Source organism: Watersipora subatra, chromosome 3 (genome assembly GCF_963576615.1).
Source record: "Watersipora subatra chromosome 3, tzWatSuba1.1, whole genome shotgun sequence".
In the NCBI taxonomy this organism is placed as follows: Eukaryota; Metazoa; Bryozoa; class Gymnolaemata; order Cheilostomatida; family Watersiporidae; genus Watersipora; species Watersipora subatra.
In genome coordinates, this window is record NC_088710.1 from 63,114,855 (window position 1) to 63,135,762 (window position 20,908).

Sequence of the window (20,908 nt, forward strand, 5' to 3'; positions counted from 1 at the left end):
ACACACACACAACACACACACACACACACATGAATGCATAGATGCACGAATGCATAGATGCGTGGACACATAGAAGCGCAGACGCGTAGACGCAGAGACGGGCGGACGCAGATACTCGTGGACGCATAGACGTAGATGCATAGATGTATACGCATAGACGTAGATGGATGTTTAGGGTAGGCGCATGTTCATGCAGTAGTTCATTGTTGTAAGCACTGATGATATTGCTCACATTCTTCATGCAGCTGTAACTAATTTTAACTGAGTTTCTATTGAAAATTTTAAATAGAATATCCGATATGTTTTATCAAAAAATCTCATATTCTACATGAAATTTTCAACAAAAACTCGATTAAAATTAGCTGCAGCTGCATGAACAATGTGAGCAGTTTTGATCATCACAAGAGCACCTGCCTGAGGTCTCTGCATCAGCTAGACAGCGACCTGAACAAGTAGGGTCCACTCTAGGACAACTTCTGATTTCACCTAATGACACTTTTTAACCCATGCATGAGAGACACTCTGGTGTTTCTCATAGTTCAACGTGCTACCACATGCCAGAGCCTCACAGTAGAGTTGCTGGGTATGTTGTTTGACTCAACTTGTTGTGACTATAGTGGCAAAACAGAATAGAGACGCTTTAACTCTGCAACTTGAACACAATAGCCGATATGATCTATAGTAACGATATGATCTATAGTAACGATAGGATCTATAGTAACGATATGATCTATACTCTATAGTAATGATATGATCTATAGTAATGATATGATCTATAGTAACGATATGATCTATAGTAGCAATAGCAACTAGTGATGTCATTTTGGCACATATTTTTCTTTTAAGCGTTTTAGCCGTGTCAAGTTTTCTCGACTTTAATTTTGATACATTTTAACACTCAAATAACCGCAAACATCAACAACAGTTGAAAATGATAGATAAATTTTGATACTTTTTGATAAAATTTACTAAAACTTTTAGTAAATTAAGTCAAGTTAGTAAAACAACCTGTTATTTTGACAAAATAATTGACCAATGAGAATATGTATTAAACATCATTGACCAATGAGGTTTCTGAGTCAAGTTGTCATGAATGTAGGTTTCTGCCACCGTTTTTAACATTATCATGTATAAACTGTGTTCTGTTCTAGCGTGTTGATTCAATAAAGATGTTTATCTAGAAGTTTTGTAATGTAGAACTCTAGACATGCATGGTAAGACACGTGGTAGGGCAGGGGACAAGTATGACAAGGGACATGTATGGTAGGGGACATGTAAGGTGGTTGACATGTAAAGCTGGGGACACATACGGCAGGGGACAGGTATGGCAGAGAAAATTTATGGCATGGCACATGTATGGCATGGGACATGTATGGCAAGGGACATGTGAGGCAGGGTGCATCTATGGCAGGGCACATGTATGGCATGGGACATGTATGGCAAGGGACATGTAAGGCAGGGTGCATCTATGGCAGGGCACACGCATACCAGGGCACATGTATGGCAGGAGACACGAAAGGCAGGGCACATGTATGGCAAGAAACATGTATGAAAGGGAGCATGTATGGCAGGGAACATGAATGGCAGGAAACCTGTATGGCAGGGGACATGAATGGCAGGAGACCTGTATGGCTGGAAAAGTGTATGGCAGGGGACATGAATGGCAGGAGACCTGTATGGCTGGAAAAGTGTATGGCAGGGGACATGTAAGGCAGGAGACATGTATGGCAGGAGGCGTGTATGGCAGAGCACATGAATGCCAGGGGACATGTATAGCATGGGACAAGTATGGCAGGGAACATGTATAGTAGGGGACACGCATAGCAGGGGACATGAATGGCAGGAAACATGTGTGACAGGGAGCATGTATGGCAAGAGACATGTAAGACAGGGGACATGTATGACCGGGCACATGTATTACAGCAAACATGTATGACAGAGAACCTGTATGACAGGAGATATGCATGGCAGAGGACAAGTAAGGCAAGGGACATGTATGGCAAAGGACACGCAAGGCAGGGCACATGTATGGCAGGGGACATGTATGGCAGGGCACATGTATGGCAGGGGACATGTTGGGAGGGAACATGCATGGCAGGGGCATGTATGGTCGGGCACGTGTATGACAGAAATCATGTATGATAGAGAACATGCATGGCAGAGAACATGTAAGGCAGGGAACATGTATGGCAGAAGACATGTATTGCAGGGCACATGTAAGGCAGAGGACATGTATAGCAGGGCACATGTATGACAGGAAACATGTATGACAGGGAGAATGTATGGCACGAGACATGCAAGGCAGGGGGACATGTATGGCCGGGCACATGTATGACAGGAAACACGTATGGCAGGCTGCCATACGTGTTTCCTGTCATACATGTGCCCTGTCATACATTTTCCATGCCTTACCTGTCTTCTGCCATTGACAGGGAACATGTATGACAAGAGAATTATAAGGCAAGGCGCATGTAATAATAGTCGGGCACATGTATGGCAGGAGACATGTATGGCAGGGGACATGCATGGCAGAAAACATGTAAGGCAGACGGCATGTAAGGCAGGGAACAAGTAAGACAGGGGAACCTGCAACAAGGCTTGTGTGTAATCTCAGGGGCATGCCTGGCCTTGCAAAATTTGTTACACAACAGAAAATCCAATGCTGCCAATTTACTTACATAATGAGCTCTATGTGACCTCTCAGAGCCAATTTCAGAGCATCCGCTTTCGTGAGAAGTTTGTCTTGCTGACATATTAAAAATGTTTGAGGCGATCTAACTCCTAGAATGTTTGAAGATTAAAATCGGCAAAACTTTATCACAGTTGAAATGCTAAGCAGAAAAGTACAGACCGAAATAACGTCACTAGCGGCGGGGTTGTCTGTCTGTCTGTCTTTTTATTGATATCGGCTATTGCGTTCAAGTTGCAGAGTTTCGTGTTTCTATTCTTTCACTCTCACTGCTGAAACGCAGCTATAGATGTCATAATCACACTTGGGCTTGAATATGAGCTTTGAACCTATTCGACTAGTTTCTTGGGTGGTCCACTACTTTGCAGAGATTCTACTTAGGTGGTCTTGTTCTCTGGAGTTTTACAAGAAACCCTAACTAAACTTGACCTATTTTCAGCAATATAAATGTTGAGTATCGACAGTATCAACCATATCCTACCTATCCCTAGAAGCTCAGCAAGGCAGTCAATTTCATGGATAATTGATGATAATTTCTTTATGTTCAGCATTTTAAAGTTAGCTATTACATCTTAAGAATCGCAGTTGATGATTGAAATAACTTTTTCCTGCAAGTTGTAACATTGAACTACGCTTTTACACGCTAGTAAGAAAAAAGCCTAAAAACTTATGGTGCCAGCAGAATATAAACACTTACACACTTTCAAATAATGGGATAGTCAGAAAAAGACATGAGAAATCTTCACAATTAAAACCATTTATTAAAAACACCAAATAGAACTTAAGTTAAAATTGTGTGAATTTATTGAGGTTTAGGACCAGATTGATACACCTTTATGACTTGTTGTGAAACAGCAAACTTTCTTCAATTTCGCATTAATATTTAGATAGTGAGCCTATTAGATGTATATAACAATACTATATTTTTCATAACACGTAGTATCCATAGCAACAGTAACAATAAGCATATAATTGTATTTGCAGAGGGACTTTTATAACTAGTAAGTCATTGTTAATGCATGACCAGAGCAAAAATAAAATATCTATGGATCGAATTTTCCCAGAACAAAGTATTTCACGTAAGTATGAATAGCTCACTCATTTTCTAATGGAGCTAGGCCCAGGTCCACAGGCTTAGAAAAAAAGCGTTTGAAATGTGGATAGAGACTGTTATCATTCGATGATGTGCACTTTATACAATCCAGTACCTAAAATAACAACAGAATACATATGCTACAAATATAGAGTGTTGAGGTATCGAGAAGCGCTCAATACAATCTATAGAAAAACTGCTACTGTATACAATCTATAGAAACAACTGCTACTGAATACAATCTAAAGAAACAACTGCTACCGAATACAATCTAAAGAAACAACTGCTACTGTATACAATCTAAAGAAACAACTGCTACTGTATACAATCTTTAGAAACAACTGCTACTGTATACAGTCTATAGAAACAACTGCTTCTGTATACAATCTATAGAAACAACTGCTACTGTATACAATCTATAGAAACAACTGCTACTGAAAACAATCTATAGAAACAGCTGCTACTGAAAACAATCTATAGAGACAACTGCTACTGAATACAATCTATAGAAACAACTGCTACTGAATACAATCTATAGAAACAACAGCTACGGTATACAATCTATAGAAACATTTGCTACTGCCAGGAATATACCAGAAGCAGGTTTCATTCTATTTGAAAATAATGTGTAGCTGAATTCATACCAGTTGTACAGTATAAAAGCCTATTTGGTACAATAACCGTCACCATTGCTGTACTTCTCAGTTCATTCATTCACTCACATACTTCTCTCACTTAAAAACTTAAAGAATAGAAAAAGCATAATATTATTATGCTTTATTATTTATCTTGAGGTGTTGACTGATGTTCTAAAAAAAGAATCAACGAGATTGACCAACCAGAAGCTGAGATATAGCCAGCCAAACACAGGTCTACCAAAAAACATAAGTGTTTTGGTAATCATCAATATATGACGTATGAAATCGACTTGTGTGTCATTGGTCAATTAAACCAACAAATGCGCTCTCCTATAACAATCACGGCGTTTTAATTGGTTTAAACCCTGGAAGTATAGAACAATCAAATTGGGCCTAACAATCATTGCTCTGAGAATTCCGAACCAGTCCCTCTGACGTGCAGATTAGTTTTAGCATAAAATAATTACACGCATCTATTATTTTGCAACATTCCGCTATCTTGCTAGTTCAGCTCAGTTTTGTTGTTCTCCTACTTAGCTTCCCTATTCAGACTCATCTTTAGCGTTGTTCAAATTTTTTTAACTAATAGCAATGAACTAACCCAATAATTTTTTTAACTAACTTTTAGCTAATAAATGGAATCAATTACATCAATCTCGGTTATCATTTGGAATTTTCTACAAATTATATTAGTTACATCGTTTATTTTATACGCAGTTATATTATTATTTTGTATAATTGCATTATGATTATTATACTAATCATAAAAATAATCATAGAAAAGATAATAGATCAATAGAAAAATCAAAAGTTATCGTTTTCTTTTCTTACAGCAAGAGCAGCACGGTCAAGTTATTCTTTTTAAAATTATGGCTGTAGTGAACTTAAAGTCTGTTAATAGTGACGATAATCATGAAAATCAACTGAATGCTGCAGTAGATACACAGTAGAAAAATGTGAATGAACAAAAATTCACATTCTCATTTCTTATTCTAAACGAACTGCAATCGCGGATGTTGCATATAAACTATACAAGCGCCGTTCGTTGAACAGAGGAGCTTCGGAGCATATTCGTAGAGCTCGAGCTAAAATTTGAAGCGCAATAGTAAAAATCTGCTCTTCTGTTTTGAAAAATCATGGCGAGGGGTTGTGGGCAAATGCCATTACCACACAATGTTTGCTTGATTTTTCTGAGAAACGAGAGCTAGTCTGTAAATTATTTACTATCGCGAGAAGCGTTTCACATCTCGTAGCCAAAACAATCATTATACGTAACGGTGGTAAGGGTGCGCAACTCCGGCACATGAACATTAAGTCGATTTCACACGTCACAGTTTTCGAGATTTTCGAAGGGTTTTCCTCTGATTCTTTATTAGGTAGACCTGTGTTTGGCTAGCTATATCTCAGCTTCTAGTGGGTCAATCTCCTTGATTCTTTTTTTAGAACATCAGGCAACACCTCAAGATAATTAATAAAGCATAATAATATTATGCTTTCTCTATTCTTTAACTATTTATTCAATGCTATGGTTCATTAATTCAATCTAACCATATTACTTCTCTAATCAGCTCTCCAATTAGAATTTTTTTATCAATATCGTAAAAATGTTTGACACGTTTTTAAAAGCGTTCAGTGACAGTCTCCAAACACGTAAGACCTAGATCATTACTACCTGGAGGGCTGATTTGATTTCTTTCCTCTTGGTTAGAATATCAAAATCTATTTCCTCCAGTAGAACTAACATCGTCGGCTTGTTAAGAGCCAAGGACAAACTGAGAGACACTTCTGACCAGTCATGGGCTCCTTGCTCCTCCCGAAACATGTCATTAGATAGGAATGCCACAACCTTTCGTGAAGATTTGATATTGGAACCTATGGACTCGGCAGTCACTGTGTCAAACATACAAAACTAGTTATTAAGTACAATGTTATAAAATCCCCTTCTTTAAATTAGTTGGTAATGCTATGATTACTTAAGCCTAGCTCTCTTCGTTGTATTGGATTTTTCTGAACTATAATATTCCATACAGCGCCAATAGGTGCTGCTCAACAAGAAAGTGTTTTAACATTTAGTTTGACTTGGACAATAAAACAAAGATGGATAAAACTGGCTGTAAACTTTAATATAAGTTCATGCACCCATTAATCAGCATTATCATCTGCTACAAATTGATAGTGTTAGTACTTCATACCTAAACCAGAAAGTTACATTATAGACTGTGTACCTTGTAAAGTCACTTTTATTAACTGCATTAGCGTTGCACCAGATCTGATAAAGAACAGCGCAAGATTAAAAATGGTGAGCTGTGTAAACCCTAAGAGTTGACAGTGGATTAGTTTTTGGAAAATTCTAATAGGAGTTGTCTCCTTATGGAGAAACAATTATAGTGTCTAAGATACTGAAGTGGCTGGTGTCTATCTGTTTGCTTGTGAGCTTGATGAATTTTGAAAAAAACTCTTGCAAAAGCATGCTAGATTTTCCAGTATTTTCCAAGCATAATAAGCCAGATTACTTTAGCAACTATCAACAGGTGATTCAAGCATGGTCAGTCAGGTTACTATATATGTCTAACACTAAATGTTTAAGCTTGCTAATGCAAAAATTTACTTTTTTAAACACATTTTTAATAAAGAAAAGCCATATTTTTAGCGAAGGATGATGCAGAACTGAAGCACCCGTGGAAATAATTAGATGAAAAAAGACTAAATCACAAACTATCTATTATCTAGAGTTTGCTTGTTGCAACAGTAAGATAGTGGAACGTTCTTTGTGCTTTAATCAGATGTTTAGCTTTACCAGCGACTCTATTTTGACCCTTTTTTAGTTGTTAAAACTAAACCTTCCTTCTCTTGAATTAAGCAAAGAGTTGACAGTGAGTTGTTGGTATAGGCCTAGCCACTGATTAGAAGGTAATAAATACTACCAAAGTCAAAAGGTGGTGAGACAGGCAAACATAAAATCAAATGAGGCTACAAGCTATGTGAATCCTTTACCTATTGTCTAGTTATTTTAAAAAGTATAGCTCTAATCATTCATTTCCATCCCAATCAGAAAAAATTAATGCAAAGAACCCATTCCTTCAAGAAAGACGCAGAATAGGTCTGGTTTCTACTCACTTGCGCCAACAATAAAATCACGGTCAGCAATGCAGACGTTTAGTTGAAATAGTTCTTCTAGAAGTTCAATAGATTTAAGGGTCCTGGGATGACTTAGGTCTTTGCTTATAACATAGACATCGTACTGATAATAGCCTGTAATACACATGAACAAACAGCGTGTTACTCGCTTTGTCAAATTTATAGCTTGACTGGTATAAATGTATAGAACCATTCACGAAACCACTTTATTTTTTATAGTCTGTGTTCTGACTATCAGAGTTGTAAGCGTAGATATATAAACCTTTTATATAACCCGTTTATATATCTACGGTTGTAAGCCTGAAGTGTATAGACAGTCACTGGCTCTTATGTACATATATAAAGTTAGTGAGTTGACTTGTAGAGGGAACTGAACTCACATAATTTGTGTTAGAGATTATCATGGCTGACTTAAGCTGGTCTCTTGATTAACAAACAATAACCCCCTATGCCTAAACATACATCAATGTATTTCAATACTGGTGCTAACAATGGGTTCTGAAAATTTGGTAGTCTAAAATCAGATGAAAAATCTACAATTTGGAATCTCTTTAAAAGAACTTTTTTCTATTCTAAACATAAGACTTACACATTTATAATATACATGTATTTTGCCAGTTGTGTGCGTAAATCCTCAAATGACTTGTAATCGCATTAAATATATTTGAAAAGCAAACAAATTAAAATTATAAATACATGTATAAAAAATCATTTTAATTTTTGTGTATTTAACATTTTAGCTAAATGATGCGGTTGAAAACCATTTGGTGCTGAAGGTGACGAGGAAATAGTGATAATGTGAAAATACATGTAAATATAATTAAATATGTAGAAATAGTTACAATAATAAGTCCTAGGTTTTAATTTTGATATTTAGAATCTCAAAAGATGTGGATGAATTGCTCACAATTTAATGATTCATTTATCCTTTTTTACAGGCGCCATCATATATAATACTAGAGGTCAGCATATAAGAGGCATCAAAATAATTGAGAAGGAGCTTGAGACAAGGGTGAAAATGAACTCTATTTACTGTCTGTATGCATTGAGTTACCATTCCTACATAAACTAATGTTTATAGCTGCAAAAAAGAAATTACCGTTTCGTTGAAACTTCTGCAGTATACGGACTCTAAACCAGAGTGAAGCATAGTCGTTGAATCTTACAAGAAGTATGGTTGCTATGACGACCATAAAAACGATCACTGACAAAATTATTGCTATCTTTGAGGATGCATCCGATGGCTTCTTAACTTCTGTGGTTACAGGAATCTCTGAAAAGCAAATTACTTGCTCCAAGTGTTTGGCGTCATACTATAAACTTGCTGTACAAGTAACCCACACAGACCAATCTAACAATACCTTTCTACCGTAACAACTAGCATTTGTTCTATGCGCTACAATGGAGGTATTGATAGGTTATACATTACATACATCTATCTATATATATATATATATATATATATATATATATATATATATATATATATATATATATATATATATATATATATATATATATATATATATATATATATATATATATATATATATATATATATATATATATATATATATATTTCTCAAAGTTGGTCATATGTGTATTCGTTGTTTTGATTGTCCAGCTATAGCTATTATTTTAGCATTGTGCCCACACTTTACGAAGCTCTGATTAGGAAATTTTGATTTAAGGCGTTATCATATTTGATATACCGTAATCGCTAATTATTTTAGCAAAGCGCCCACACGTTACGATGCCCCTGTTAAGAAACTTTGTTCCGTATGGTTCATTCACTATATATGGGGTCAAGGCCAATTCTTCTCACGAGGACATTTATAGGAAGAGCTTCAACATTTTCTCTCTATTCTGTTAGACAAAAAGACAGTACGATATCTCATTTTTACATTTGCACCAGTATCGATTGTGTAATGTTTTATGTAGTTGAAATAAATTAAGAGAAAAAATAAAAACAACTGTGAAGGTTGTCAAACTTTGTCAAACAACTGTAACTTTCAAACTTCATATCATGAGAAAAATGTTTTGTGCATGTCAAATTAATTAAAAAAATAAAACAGCTACAAAAGGGTTTAGATGTAAATGTGAAATAATTAGCAAGTAATAGCTAAATTGAGTCTGTTTTGCTACGATTACAATAAAAGATCATTCGATAATTCGGTAATAATACAATTAATATGAACTGAAAAAACAAAATAAAAATCCTGAATATGTTGAATTAATAATAACACATATTACATAGAAGTGTGTGAGTGTATAAAAAAGGTTACTGTTCCATCAGAAGCTATCCATCAAAACTTTTCTCATGATATGCAGTTTGAAAGTTAGAATGGCAAATGTTGTTATATGTTAAATACAAAATCAATTTTTTGACCAAAGACTTTTTTATTACTCTGGCAATGCTGGGTAGCACAGCTAGTCTGTTAATATATTTCTCAAAGTATGTCGTATGTCATACTTCTGTCTGCACACCGGCTATACCTATTAAAATCTTGATATTAAAATTCTGCATTATGATGGATTTGAACTCACAACGAATTCATTGACAAGTTTCTTATCCGAACAATCTACCAATGAGCTAGAACAGCATATCGATCAAAGAAGTTTGCAAATACCTCATACCCCATACTCATGCTAATTATTTTAGTCTTGCACTCACGTGTTACGACGCCTCTGCTAAGAAATATTTTGGGACCTAAGTTTATGCGACACAATGCTTCTTCGTTTTATTTTTCCATAAGACTAATTTACTCTGTCCCACAATGTCAACAATGATTTATCTCGAACTTCAAATTTGGCAATTTGTGTGCTGATTATATACGTTATTAAAAGATGTACGTCGCTGAACTCGCCATGGTGAGTTATCCGTATCCGTTGCGTGGTATATCCAGTATCCGTTATAATAAAAACGTTTCGCAATGATAAAATTTCTGTTAAAAGTTTTAAGTTCACTAAAATACATACTAAAACTTCCTTCAAATATGTGTTTAGTAAACTAAATTCATTTAAGTTAAATTCAGCGTTTATGTTACACGCTTGTCTCAAAGGTAAGAACTCTGCATGTAGTACACTGTCATGTTACATTTTCTTGCAGATCATAACCACAAAATGCACTAAAATTATTGTAGGTAACTATAGTTACTAAGATTTACGTAGTATTTTGGTACTATTTTTAATGATGACAATTTTTACCAGGAGGTGATTGCATTAGATAATGACTATGGGTTTCTATACCATTCTATGTACGTCTATTAATAGCCTACGATATTAGCCTACATGCCAACTTTTGCATGTCAACACTGAAACGAACTGAAATCATATAATTGTATACCAGATAATTTTTTATTGTAATCGTAAGAAAATAGACTATATTTAGCCATTACTTGCTAATGATTTTACATTTAAACACCTGTAAACTTTTATTTTTCCTTCTAATTTATTTCAACAAAACACTTCTTTCAAGTTATGCAATTTTAAATTTACAGTTGTTTGAAAACCTTTACAGTTGTTTTATTTATTTTTAATTTAGTTGTCCTGCACAAAACCTTTTCCTCATGATATGTAGTTTGAAAGTTAGAATGGCAAATGTTATATGTTGAAGTTAAATCAATTTTCTGTCTAAAGACTTTTTTATTACTCGAGCAACGCCGGGTAGTACAGCTAGTGTATACAAAAAGTGCACATTAAAAAATGAGCAATTTCACATTCTTACCTTCTCTACATCTCTCAACAGAGAACTTAGCTTGTGCACCATATGCTCTACAGGTGTAGTTCTTGTCTAGGAACTCTGATGTTACATTGAGTATTGTGATGTAGTAGCTGATGGAGCTGGCACTGTAAACGTGAGATGAAGGTAAATAAGTGCTACACCCTTACTTTTTACTGTCACTCAAACCTGAGGTTTAAATTCTTCCAAATTTGTTTCAATCCTCTACCCGTGGTTGCAACATCTACATATCATATTGGTAAGAGCTTGTTATTCTCAAGCTTCAAGTGGCTGCTATTGTTGAAAATTAAATGTATAGTCAGACCTCAGTTCCTGTATGTCTCAGATTCTTAGCTACTTGAAACTGAAACATGAATTCTGAGAACTTTCTACTTTGGGTGCCGAACATTAATTCAAAACTCAAACACACTCCTCTCCCCCTTTTATTTTTTATTACCTTTGAATATAAGTCAAGGAATGCCAGCCAATGCTCTCTTATGATACTTTAGTATCAAACCGTGGTACGCAGTCGTGTTGTACGCAATCGTGCTGTACGCAGTTGTGTTGTACGCAGTCATGTTGTATGCAGTAGTGTTGTATGCAGTCGGGTTGTATGCAGTTCTGTTGTATGCAGTCGTGTTGTACGCAGTCGTGATATACGCAGTCGTGTTGTATGCAGTTCTGTTGTACGCAGTCATGTTGTATGCAGCCGTGTTGTACACAGTCATGATACACGCAGTCATGTTGTATGCAGTTGTGTTGCACGTAGTTGTGATATACGCAGTCATGTCGTATGCAGTTCTGTTGCATGTAGTCGTGTTGTACGCAGTCGTGTTGTACGCAGTCATGTTGTATGCAGTTCTGTTGTACGCAGTCATGTTGTACGCAGCCGTGTTGTACGCAGTCATGATACATGCAGTCATGTTGTACGTAGTCGTGTTGTACGCAGTCGTGTTGTATGCAGTTCTGTTGTACGCAGTCGTGTTGTACGCAGCTCTGTTGTATGCAGTCATGTTGTATGCAGTTGTGATATACGCAGTCGTGTTGTATGCAGTTCTGTTGTATGCAGTCATGTTGTATGCAGTCGTGTTGTATGCAGTCGGGTTGTATGCAGTTCTGTTGTATGCAGTCATGTTGTACGCAGTCGTGTTGTACGCAGTCATGTTGTATGCAGTTCTGTTGTGTGCAGTCGTGTTGATTGGGCTTTACAAAATACTTATTGTATCTTTTATTATCTGTATTTACCATATTTATATTTTGCCAGAATAAAACACAAACTATTTTTACCCTTTGTTATCTGACACAAAATTGTGGAAAAATGAGGCTGGGATGTAGGCTGCTACAGTTATGGCAGTATATGTATATTCCTCAGCCCACTCCATTGATTAAAGGTTGACTTGCAATAAAATTCACATTACAGTTATTTGGTATCAAAAGATTCACCATGTCTTACTCTGTTGTGTTGTAGGTGCCACATATGTGGAAATGTGATTACACGCTCTTAAAAGCTCAAAAATGAAAAGCCGCCGTAGATTGGAATCTCTTTATTTCGATGACGTAGCCATGAAATTTGGTTATTGTCTTGTCACGTGATGTTCTCACGTGATATGAAAGGCCAATAAAAAGCTCAATATAAAACTTATCATAGCACTAGTTTATGACAAACACTTCAGGTTTTACTGAAGACCCCGTATCAAATACCTATAGATGTTCACTACTTTACAGTTTGGTTTCGGTTTGGTCTAATCGGCAAGTCGTAATCTGATCATGTGACCCAATACTTCGCAAATAATTTCTGCAGCACTTTTCGATTATCACAAGTGACCAACAGGCTCGTCATGATTATCAGACAATGATATGTACTCCTTCAAGCTAAGGCTAAAAAGTTAAACAAATTTTTACGGTAAGTTATAGGATATCACTGCTATAAGTGACAGCATTATGATGACGATAAAACAGACGCGTAAGAACAATTATAGACATGGTTTTATTGAATGCGTGAAGTATATTTGTGAAAATATTTCGGCGAATAAGGTTGCATGAAAGTGTAAACAGAAACCATCTCTCACAGCTACGTCACATTTGAGCCGTTTTGGAAAGAGAATCCAAACTACGGCGATCTCGTGTGGCTGCAATTTTCTGTTCTTTTTTAAACTTTTAAGAGCTTGTAATCACCTTTCCACATATTTTGCACTTATAACACAACAGAGTAAGACATGGCGAATCTTTTCATATCAAATAACTGTAATGTGAATTTTGTTGCAAGTCAACCTTTAAGTATTTATGAGAAATTCACTGTACAGCAGCAACTCTAATTTTGAAAGACTCTACATACAAAATCTCAAAATAGTTAAGAAATGTTAAAAAACGACTATTCGTAGAAATATAGCTCCTATTACAAAAGATATATCTGGATTCGAAATGCCTTTTATATTTTCACCCGTTTGTTTCCTGTGGGCACGTTAAATGCATCACACTCAGATCACACTCAGTTTCATTCACTAGCCAAAGTCTCTCCGCAGTCTTCACCCAGTATAGACAGCCAACCCAAAGGTAAACAAACAAACTGTTCATAGTTTTTATTAGTTATTTTTCAGTTCTTTCTTCTTTCCATGCATACTTTTTCTATTTATTATGTAGAAACATATTTCTAACATGTATCTGTTACAAGTTTTAATCGTTATTTATAATTTATACGAATATTATGTAATATTATATTCAAGTTATTATATTATTACGAATATTATGTCCAAGTTTTGTGAAGGTTTGGAAAATATTAGGGCATTTATATGGTAAAATATGTTGCGGCTTCTGAAAATGGCTTGCAAAATAAATAAATTTCGTAAGTACATTTTCCGCTGCAGTCTGTCTATATGTTATCTATTTCCCTGATGTACAGTTTATAGTAATGTGATTAGTTCTCTAGTTTTAGAATAACCAGCATTGTTTGTAAGCGGACACATTGTGTTGGAATATAAACAAATCCCTTTTTGAACAGCCTTCGGATTGGATTGAGGTCAAAAATTGAAGTCGAACTGTATGACAGGTGTTTACGTAACTCCATGGAATTCTGTGAATTATTCAGCCTTCGAATTCATTTCATCAATAAATAACATACAGTGACTGACAACTCCTACGTCTCGCCACTAGAAGCTCACTTACTATCTGTTTGTGTAGCGCGGGTGTATCCTCCTTGTGTTGTTTGGAATTGACCAATCGATAAGATCATAAATAGCCGTACCATTTTCTAAGATTATTTGTATAGTTCGTTCACATGGAGTTGAGTTAGCAAACTGTAGCTGACAGTATAGGAGTAAATCTTCTCCCTCTGAAAGACATTTCTCTGCAGTCGCGTTGACAAACTCCGGTATTGTAGCATGACAAGGCCTAGCTTCTAGAAACAGCAAGTTAAACGGTCTAGCGCTTAGATGTAAACAAGATGTGATGATAGACATTCTGGTTACCGGTTACATGACAACATCACAGAACCGAAATACTAAAAATTAACCTGACATGTTGGGGCATAGTTCTGTCAGACCAACAATTTCCTAACCAGAAACTGAAAGATGGCTGAATGTCTCTCTCAACCACCGCTTACCTAATGGTTATGAGCTTCGTTGCAAGAAAACTAAAGTGCAAATTCTATTGAACCTTACAATATATACATACATGTAGATAGCATCAATACAAGGGCAATCTTTGCTCAAGTGCAGTTGTAGGATGGATAGGAGATAGGATAGATAGGGGATGAGATGGATAGGGAATGGAATTGATGGGGGATGGAATGGATAAGGTATGGAATGGATTGGGCATGGAATTGATAGGGCCTAAGATGGATAGGGGATGGGGTAGATAGGGCATGAGATAGATAGGGGATGGGATGGATAAAGCTAGTCTAGTGAGGAGTATATATGAAAGATTTGATAAAGTACAAAGTGACTCCTAATACCAGACTCACCATTAATGTAGACGTCAACTGTAATAGTCTCAGATATTTTCTTTTGCTCATTGATGGAGTATGCTTCGCAGGTAAAAATGCATGCATAGAACAAACTATTGGGTATAAGCTTACAGTCTTCACGGCCTAGCGACCGCCAAGCAATTGCCTCTCTTGTCGTTTCATTATTGTATTCATAATCTGCAGAGTTGGTTGGCTCCAGTTTTACTCCATCTTTATACCTGTCATCAATGCTCAGTGATATGAGGATATCTTTCTCAGAGGTTGTAAAATATGTATTTACAAGGAAACGGGTGTTGCAAACAGGTGATTAATGGTTTAATCCTTTGGCAAGTAGCCATATTTCTCAATTGCTCTGGATACTCATCTAGATAAGGAAGCAATTATCTGATTAGCTCTTAGCAGGTGTTATAAAAATAAATCAAGGAATAATTTTTATTTAAGTTTGTTCTATTTTTGACAGCTATCTGACAGCTTTTTGACAACTATTTGACAGCTACTGCACATCTGACTGATTACGAAACACGAATAATTGCCTTGATAGGAATCTTAACCCTGGAGATAACAAGGAAAACTCTTGCTGGCCTCCAAAACAACTGGAAATCTGTTCTGTAGCTCGATCTTATGAGCCTTGTTATTTAAAGTTTTTCTTATCGCATTTAGAGGGCTATTGATGAACCACCCGATGATGTACTGCAGTTTATCTTGTAATTGACTTTGAACAAGTTTTCACAATAGGTTGTGGACTGAGTAAATACAGTCAAATGTTAAAGAAACCTGCGACACCGCTTTTAACTCATGACACCGCCCCTAACTTATGGCACCACCCCTAACTTGACGGTATATTTGATATGTATTTGATAGTTATTTGAGTAGTATTGATATAAATTCAACATGTATAGATACGTGTTGATACTTATGTATTGATATTTGTTGCTGTATATTTTATATGAATAATTTTATTTAACCACACCTAGCAGCATGACTAACATGATATACTTACATAGACTAGTACATATTTTACAATCTGGGGATTATGATGTCCATTATTTTCTGTTATGTATGGGAAGACAACTCTTAACTGATTGTAATTGGTAAAGATATAATTAGTGTAAAAGCTCTATACATTTGCGATGTCTGGAGCGCTTGTTTTAAGATCAAAGTATGTAGCAGCAATCTGTTAGAATTCTTCCTCAGTCGGCACTTCTCTATATAGTTGTTTATATCCTATTCCACAGCATATACAAAGCTTCCTCAGTCGGCACTTCTCTATATAGTTGTTTATATCCTATTCCACAGCATATACAAAGCTTCCTCAGTCGGCACTTCTCTATATAGTTGTTTATATCCTATTCCACAGCATATACAAAGCTTCCTCAGTCGGCACTTCTCTATATAGTTGTTTATATCCTATTCCACAGCATATACAAAGCTTCCTCAGTCGGCACTTCTCTATATAGTTGTTTATATCCTATTCCACAGCATATACAAAGCTTCCTCAGTCGGCACTTCTCTATATAGTTGTTTATATCCTATTCCACAGCATATACAAAGCTTCCTCAGTCGGCACTTCTCTATATAGTTGTTTATATCCTATTCCACAGCATATACAAAGCTTCCTCAGTCGGCACTTCTCTATATAGTTGTTTATATCCTATTCCACAGCATATACAAAGCTTCCTCAGTCGGCACTTCTCTATATAGTTGTTTATATCCTATTCCACAGCATATACAAAGCTTCCTCAGTCGGCACTTCTCTATATAGTTGTTTATATCCTATTCCACAGCATATACAAAGCTTCATAAAAAAATAAAACTAACAACTGAAGCAGATTTCTATGACAATATTTATAGTTCATAAGCAGGAATGCTTTAGTACATTAGGTACATTAAGTACATCAGTTTACATTAATATATATATATACTAGCTGTGCTACTCGGCGTTGCCCGGGTAATAGAAAAGTCTTTGGACAGAAAATTGATTTGTATTTAACATATAACAACATTTGCCATTCTAACTTTCAAACTAAACATCATAAGAAAAGTGTTTTGTCTTATAAACAATGAAAAGTAGTGAGAGCTGCTCGCTATTAGCCTGCGCGCTATTAGCCAGTACGTTTAATAATGTGAGCTAACAGCTTCTCGTGATGTTATGCTATGACCTGCGTCGTACGCAAAGCCGTTAGGTATTTGCTCTCATATAATGACTTATATTGGTAGGCTAACAATTTGATTTCTGTAGTCTAGTGTAGTCTGCACTTCTGTCAGAATAGCCAGTGGCAGGGTCTGAGATTGAATCTTCTTCGGTACGGAATCTTTATTCTAAGATTTTAAGATCTATAGCCGGAATGCGTACCAATATATCCGCAGACATACTTTAGGAAATATATACATGTATATATATAGATATATTTCTCAAAGTATTTCTCAATGATTTATATTTATATATAGATAGATATATATAAATCTCAAAGTTTGTCTTTTGTATATCTGTCGTTTGTGTGTCCAGTTATAGCGATAAAATTTTAGGAACAGAAAATGCACTTTGCACTGGATTCAAACTCTAGTACCCTCAGTTCTGGAAGCAGCAAACTCATCCATTAGACTACGTGTCGAATCGAGCATACCACTTGATAATAGTGAAGATATTTATTACATCAGTTAAAATATGCCTAATGACATTGCGTCCCACGTAACGCATACCAGCTGGCCTCATGGCTGAATGCCCAGCATTGCACGGGTAATAAAAACAGCATATAAGCAGTTGCAGATAATGTAGTGCAAAGATAAAGTAGTAGGTAAGGTAATGTAGGTAAGCTGTTGTTTTATTACCTATGCAAGGCATTCAGCTAGTATTTACTATAATAAGAACTGGGTCCCTCCGTTGAAAGCCAAATCAAGAGCGTTAGAAAGAATATTACAGTGTGCTGGAATTGAACCCAGGTGTTCAGTGTTCAGCCTTCCAGCTAAGCACCTACCACTGTACCAACCAACTGCCTTGCTGTATTTGGGAACAATTGTGCAGATACTTATTACATACGGTGATCTCTGATGACGTACGAGACTGTCAGAGTGCTAGTGATTAATAACTATAGTTTAGACCGGTACAATATACTTCATAGGTTTGCAATCTAATGAACAGGGGTGTATTCATCAGCCAAGTTAGCGCAACTTTTAACAGATTAACGACTAACCATGTAACATGTGAGTAGCCGGTAGCACAGCACTGCATGAGAAAACGTTGTTCTAAGTAGGTAGCCACGATACTCTGTCGAATGTCGCTGTCTGTTGGCGGCACAAATTTTAGATCTGTAAACAAAACATTACTTTATTTTTAGTGTTGAGTAGAGGACTAATATAGCCTGCTCAGCCTTATTATTCTCCTGATAACATTTACTAATAATTACTGTATTACTTTTATTACCAGTTTTATAAGTGTCTCCCTCATCTCTTCCTTCACTTCCACTTTCCCTGCTCTCTCTCCCCTTCCTCATAATCTCTCTCTCCCTCTCTCTCTCCCTCTCTTTCCCTCTCTCTCCCTCTCTCTCCCTCTCTCTCCCTCTCTCTCCCTCTCCCTCCCTCTCCCTCCCTCCCTTTCCCTCCCTCTCCCTCCCTCTCTCTTCCTCCCTCTCTCTCCCTCCCTCTCCCACCCTCTCTCTTCCTCTCTCTCTCCCTCTCTCTCTCCCTCTCTCCCTCTCTCTCTCCCTCTCTCTCTCCCTCTCTCTCTCTCCCTCTCTCTCTCCCTCTCTCTCCCTCTCTCTCTCCCTCTCTCTCCCTCTCCCTCCCTTTCCCTCCCTCTCCCTCCCTTTCTCTTCCTCCCTCCTTCTCTCTCCCTCCCCCTCCCTCTCTCTCTCCCTCCCTCTCTCTCCCTCTCTCTCCCTCTCTCTCCCTCTCTCTCTCCCTCTCTCTCTCCCTATATCGCTGTATAAATATGCCGCTGTATAAATATATCGCTGTATAAATATATTACTGTATAAATATACCACTACATAAATATAAATAAGTGAAAATGGGCCATCTATCTCCATTATCCTGCCATAGTTTATATCATATCTGACCCTACTACGGACTCAAGTGAACAACTTCTTGTACTTTAATTTATACATCACTACAACTAATAAATTTGAACTCAAATCACTCAGATCAGTGATTATTGACAACATTCACTTTTGGCTTTTTCATAATAAAAAAAATAATTTTAGTTGCTTTTAGACAAACATGGCAGCTTTAAGTTACTTTATCAATCTCTGTCCCCTGAAACTAGCTGCTCTACATTCGCCGTTAAGACATTAATGCATTTCAGCACTATTACTAGCTGTGTAGAGAGCTCTACCAACATTGCCTGTTCCTTAGTTATAACCTGGCTACTCAAATATCTTTATTATAACATCTAATCTAACTATATGTATAAATCTCAGTGTTAAAACCTGTGTGTCCAGTTTTAGAAATTAAAATCTAGTCATGAAAAATCCGCATGGCACTGGATTTGATCTCAGAACTTCTGCATCTAGAGGTGGCGAACTTAACTATTAAGCTACACAGAATACAATGAAGTCAATGGGCAAATAGTCATTACATTAGTTAAGATACTGATGCTTGAAGAGCTTGCTTGGGGTTAATAACTAGCACTGTTAACCGTTACATGAAACAATTGTTAAGTTGGGCCAAAATATGTGTATTGTTTTAATAAAGATTTTAGTAAAAATTTTGGTAAAGATCTTTCCAGGTAAGTTACTCAAATTCATTGAGTAATTATCTTTCTACCCGTACAACACCGGCCATTCAGCTAGTCTTTATTATAATAGTTTATAATATAATATATAATATAATATAATTCTTATAATATAATGTTCACTTGCCATCTGTCCAAAGCTGTGCTAAAAGCATTAGGAAAAAAAATTCCACCGCACCAGAATCCAACCCAAATGCTCAAATTTCCAGCCAAGCGCACTACTATCTGCACCACTCTACCACATTGTAGCAGCAGGAAATAATTGTACACATAGCTATTACATTGATGATCTTTCACGGCGAAGAAAGCTGTCAGCGCGCTACCAACAAGTAATTATCATAATGGTATATAATCATATATGGTTTACCTGCTGACTGATTATTTGCTGGACAGCTGATTTCGTCTCTCCAGTTGTACGCATCTGCACATAACAGCAGCAGATACAAAATTGGTAGAGGAAGCAAAGAACTCATGTTCATCTAAGGTAACTTCTATGTCTGTTATTGATGAAGGGAGGCTGGTGACTGATAGATGGTTAGCTTATATATTGCACTAATGAAAACTTTGTCTTGTTGATGAACTGGTTGTATAGGATGAGTTATGGCTATCACCAATCAGCTATGTTTATCAGCTATTTTATAGTTTACTGGTCTGTAGCAGGAGTTTATGCTCTATAAATAACTTCATCAATGATATTAATCAATTCCTTGACGTTGTTTACCTCTTTCAGAGCCATTAAGGTTACAAGAAAAAACATGGTTGCATATGAGCTAACTCACAATCTAGGTTTCTTGCTTTAGTGTGGGTTTTTGTTATCTGTGGCACCCGGTAGCTTATATTAGCATTAGAAATCTTGTATTCGAAACTCAATGTTACGATTTCAGTTGGATGTATTTAGCAATTGTTTCCAAAAAAGAGACAGCTTCCAGCTCAAAACTA

At 36.4% G+C, this 20,908-nt stretch overlaps 1 protein-coding gene across 1 annotated transcript; it reads right to left on the minus strand.

The window, feature by feature from the left end:
• Positions 1-3,685: 3,685 nt before the first annotated feature.
• Positions 3,686-20,504, minus strand: LOC137391091 (interleukin-1 receptor accessory protein-like). Its single transcript, XM_068077448.1, has 9 exons — positions 20,337-20,504; positions 18,432-18,546; positions 15,238-15,458; positions 14,442-14,673; positions 11,286-11,407; positions 8,658-8,831; positions 7,538-7,672; positions 6,093-6,310; positions 3,686-3,897 (listed from the first exon to the last, which is right to left on the minus strand). Exons 1-9 carry the CDS (start codon positions 20,446-20,448, stop codon positions 3,784-3,786), a joined length of 1,443 nt encoding a protein of 480 aa, XP_067933549.1. The 5' UTR covers positions 20,449-20,504; the 3' UTR covers positions 3,686-3,783.
• Positions 20,505-20,908: the final 404 nt, after the last annotated feature.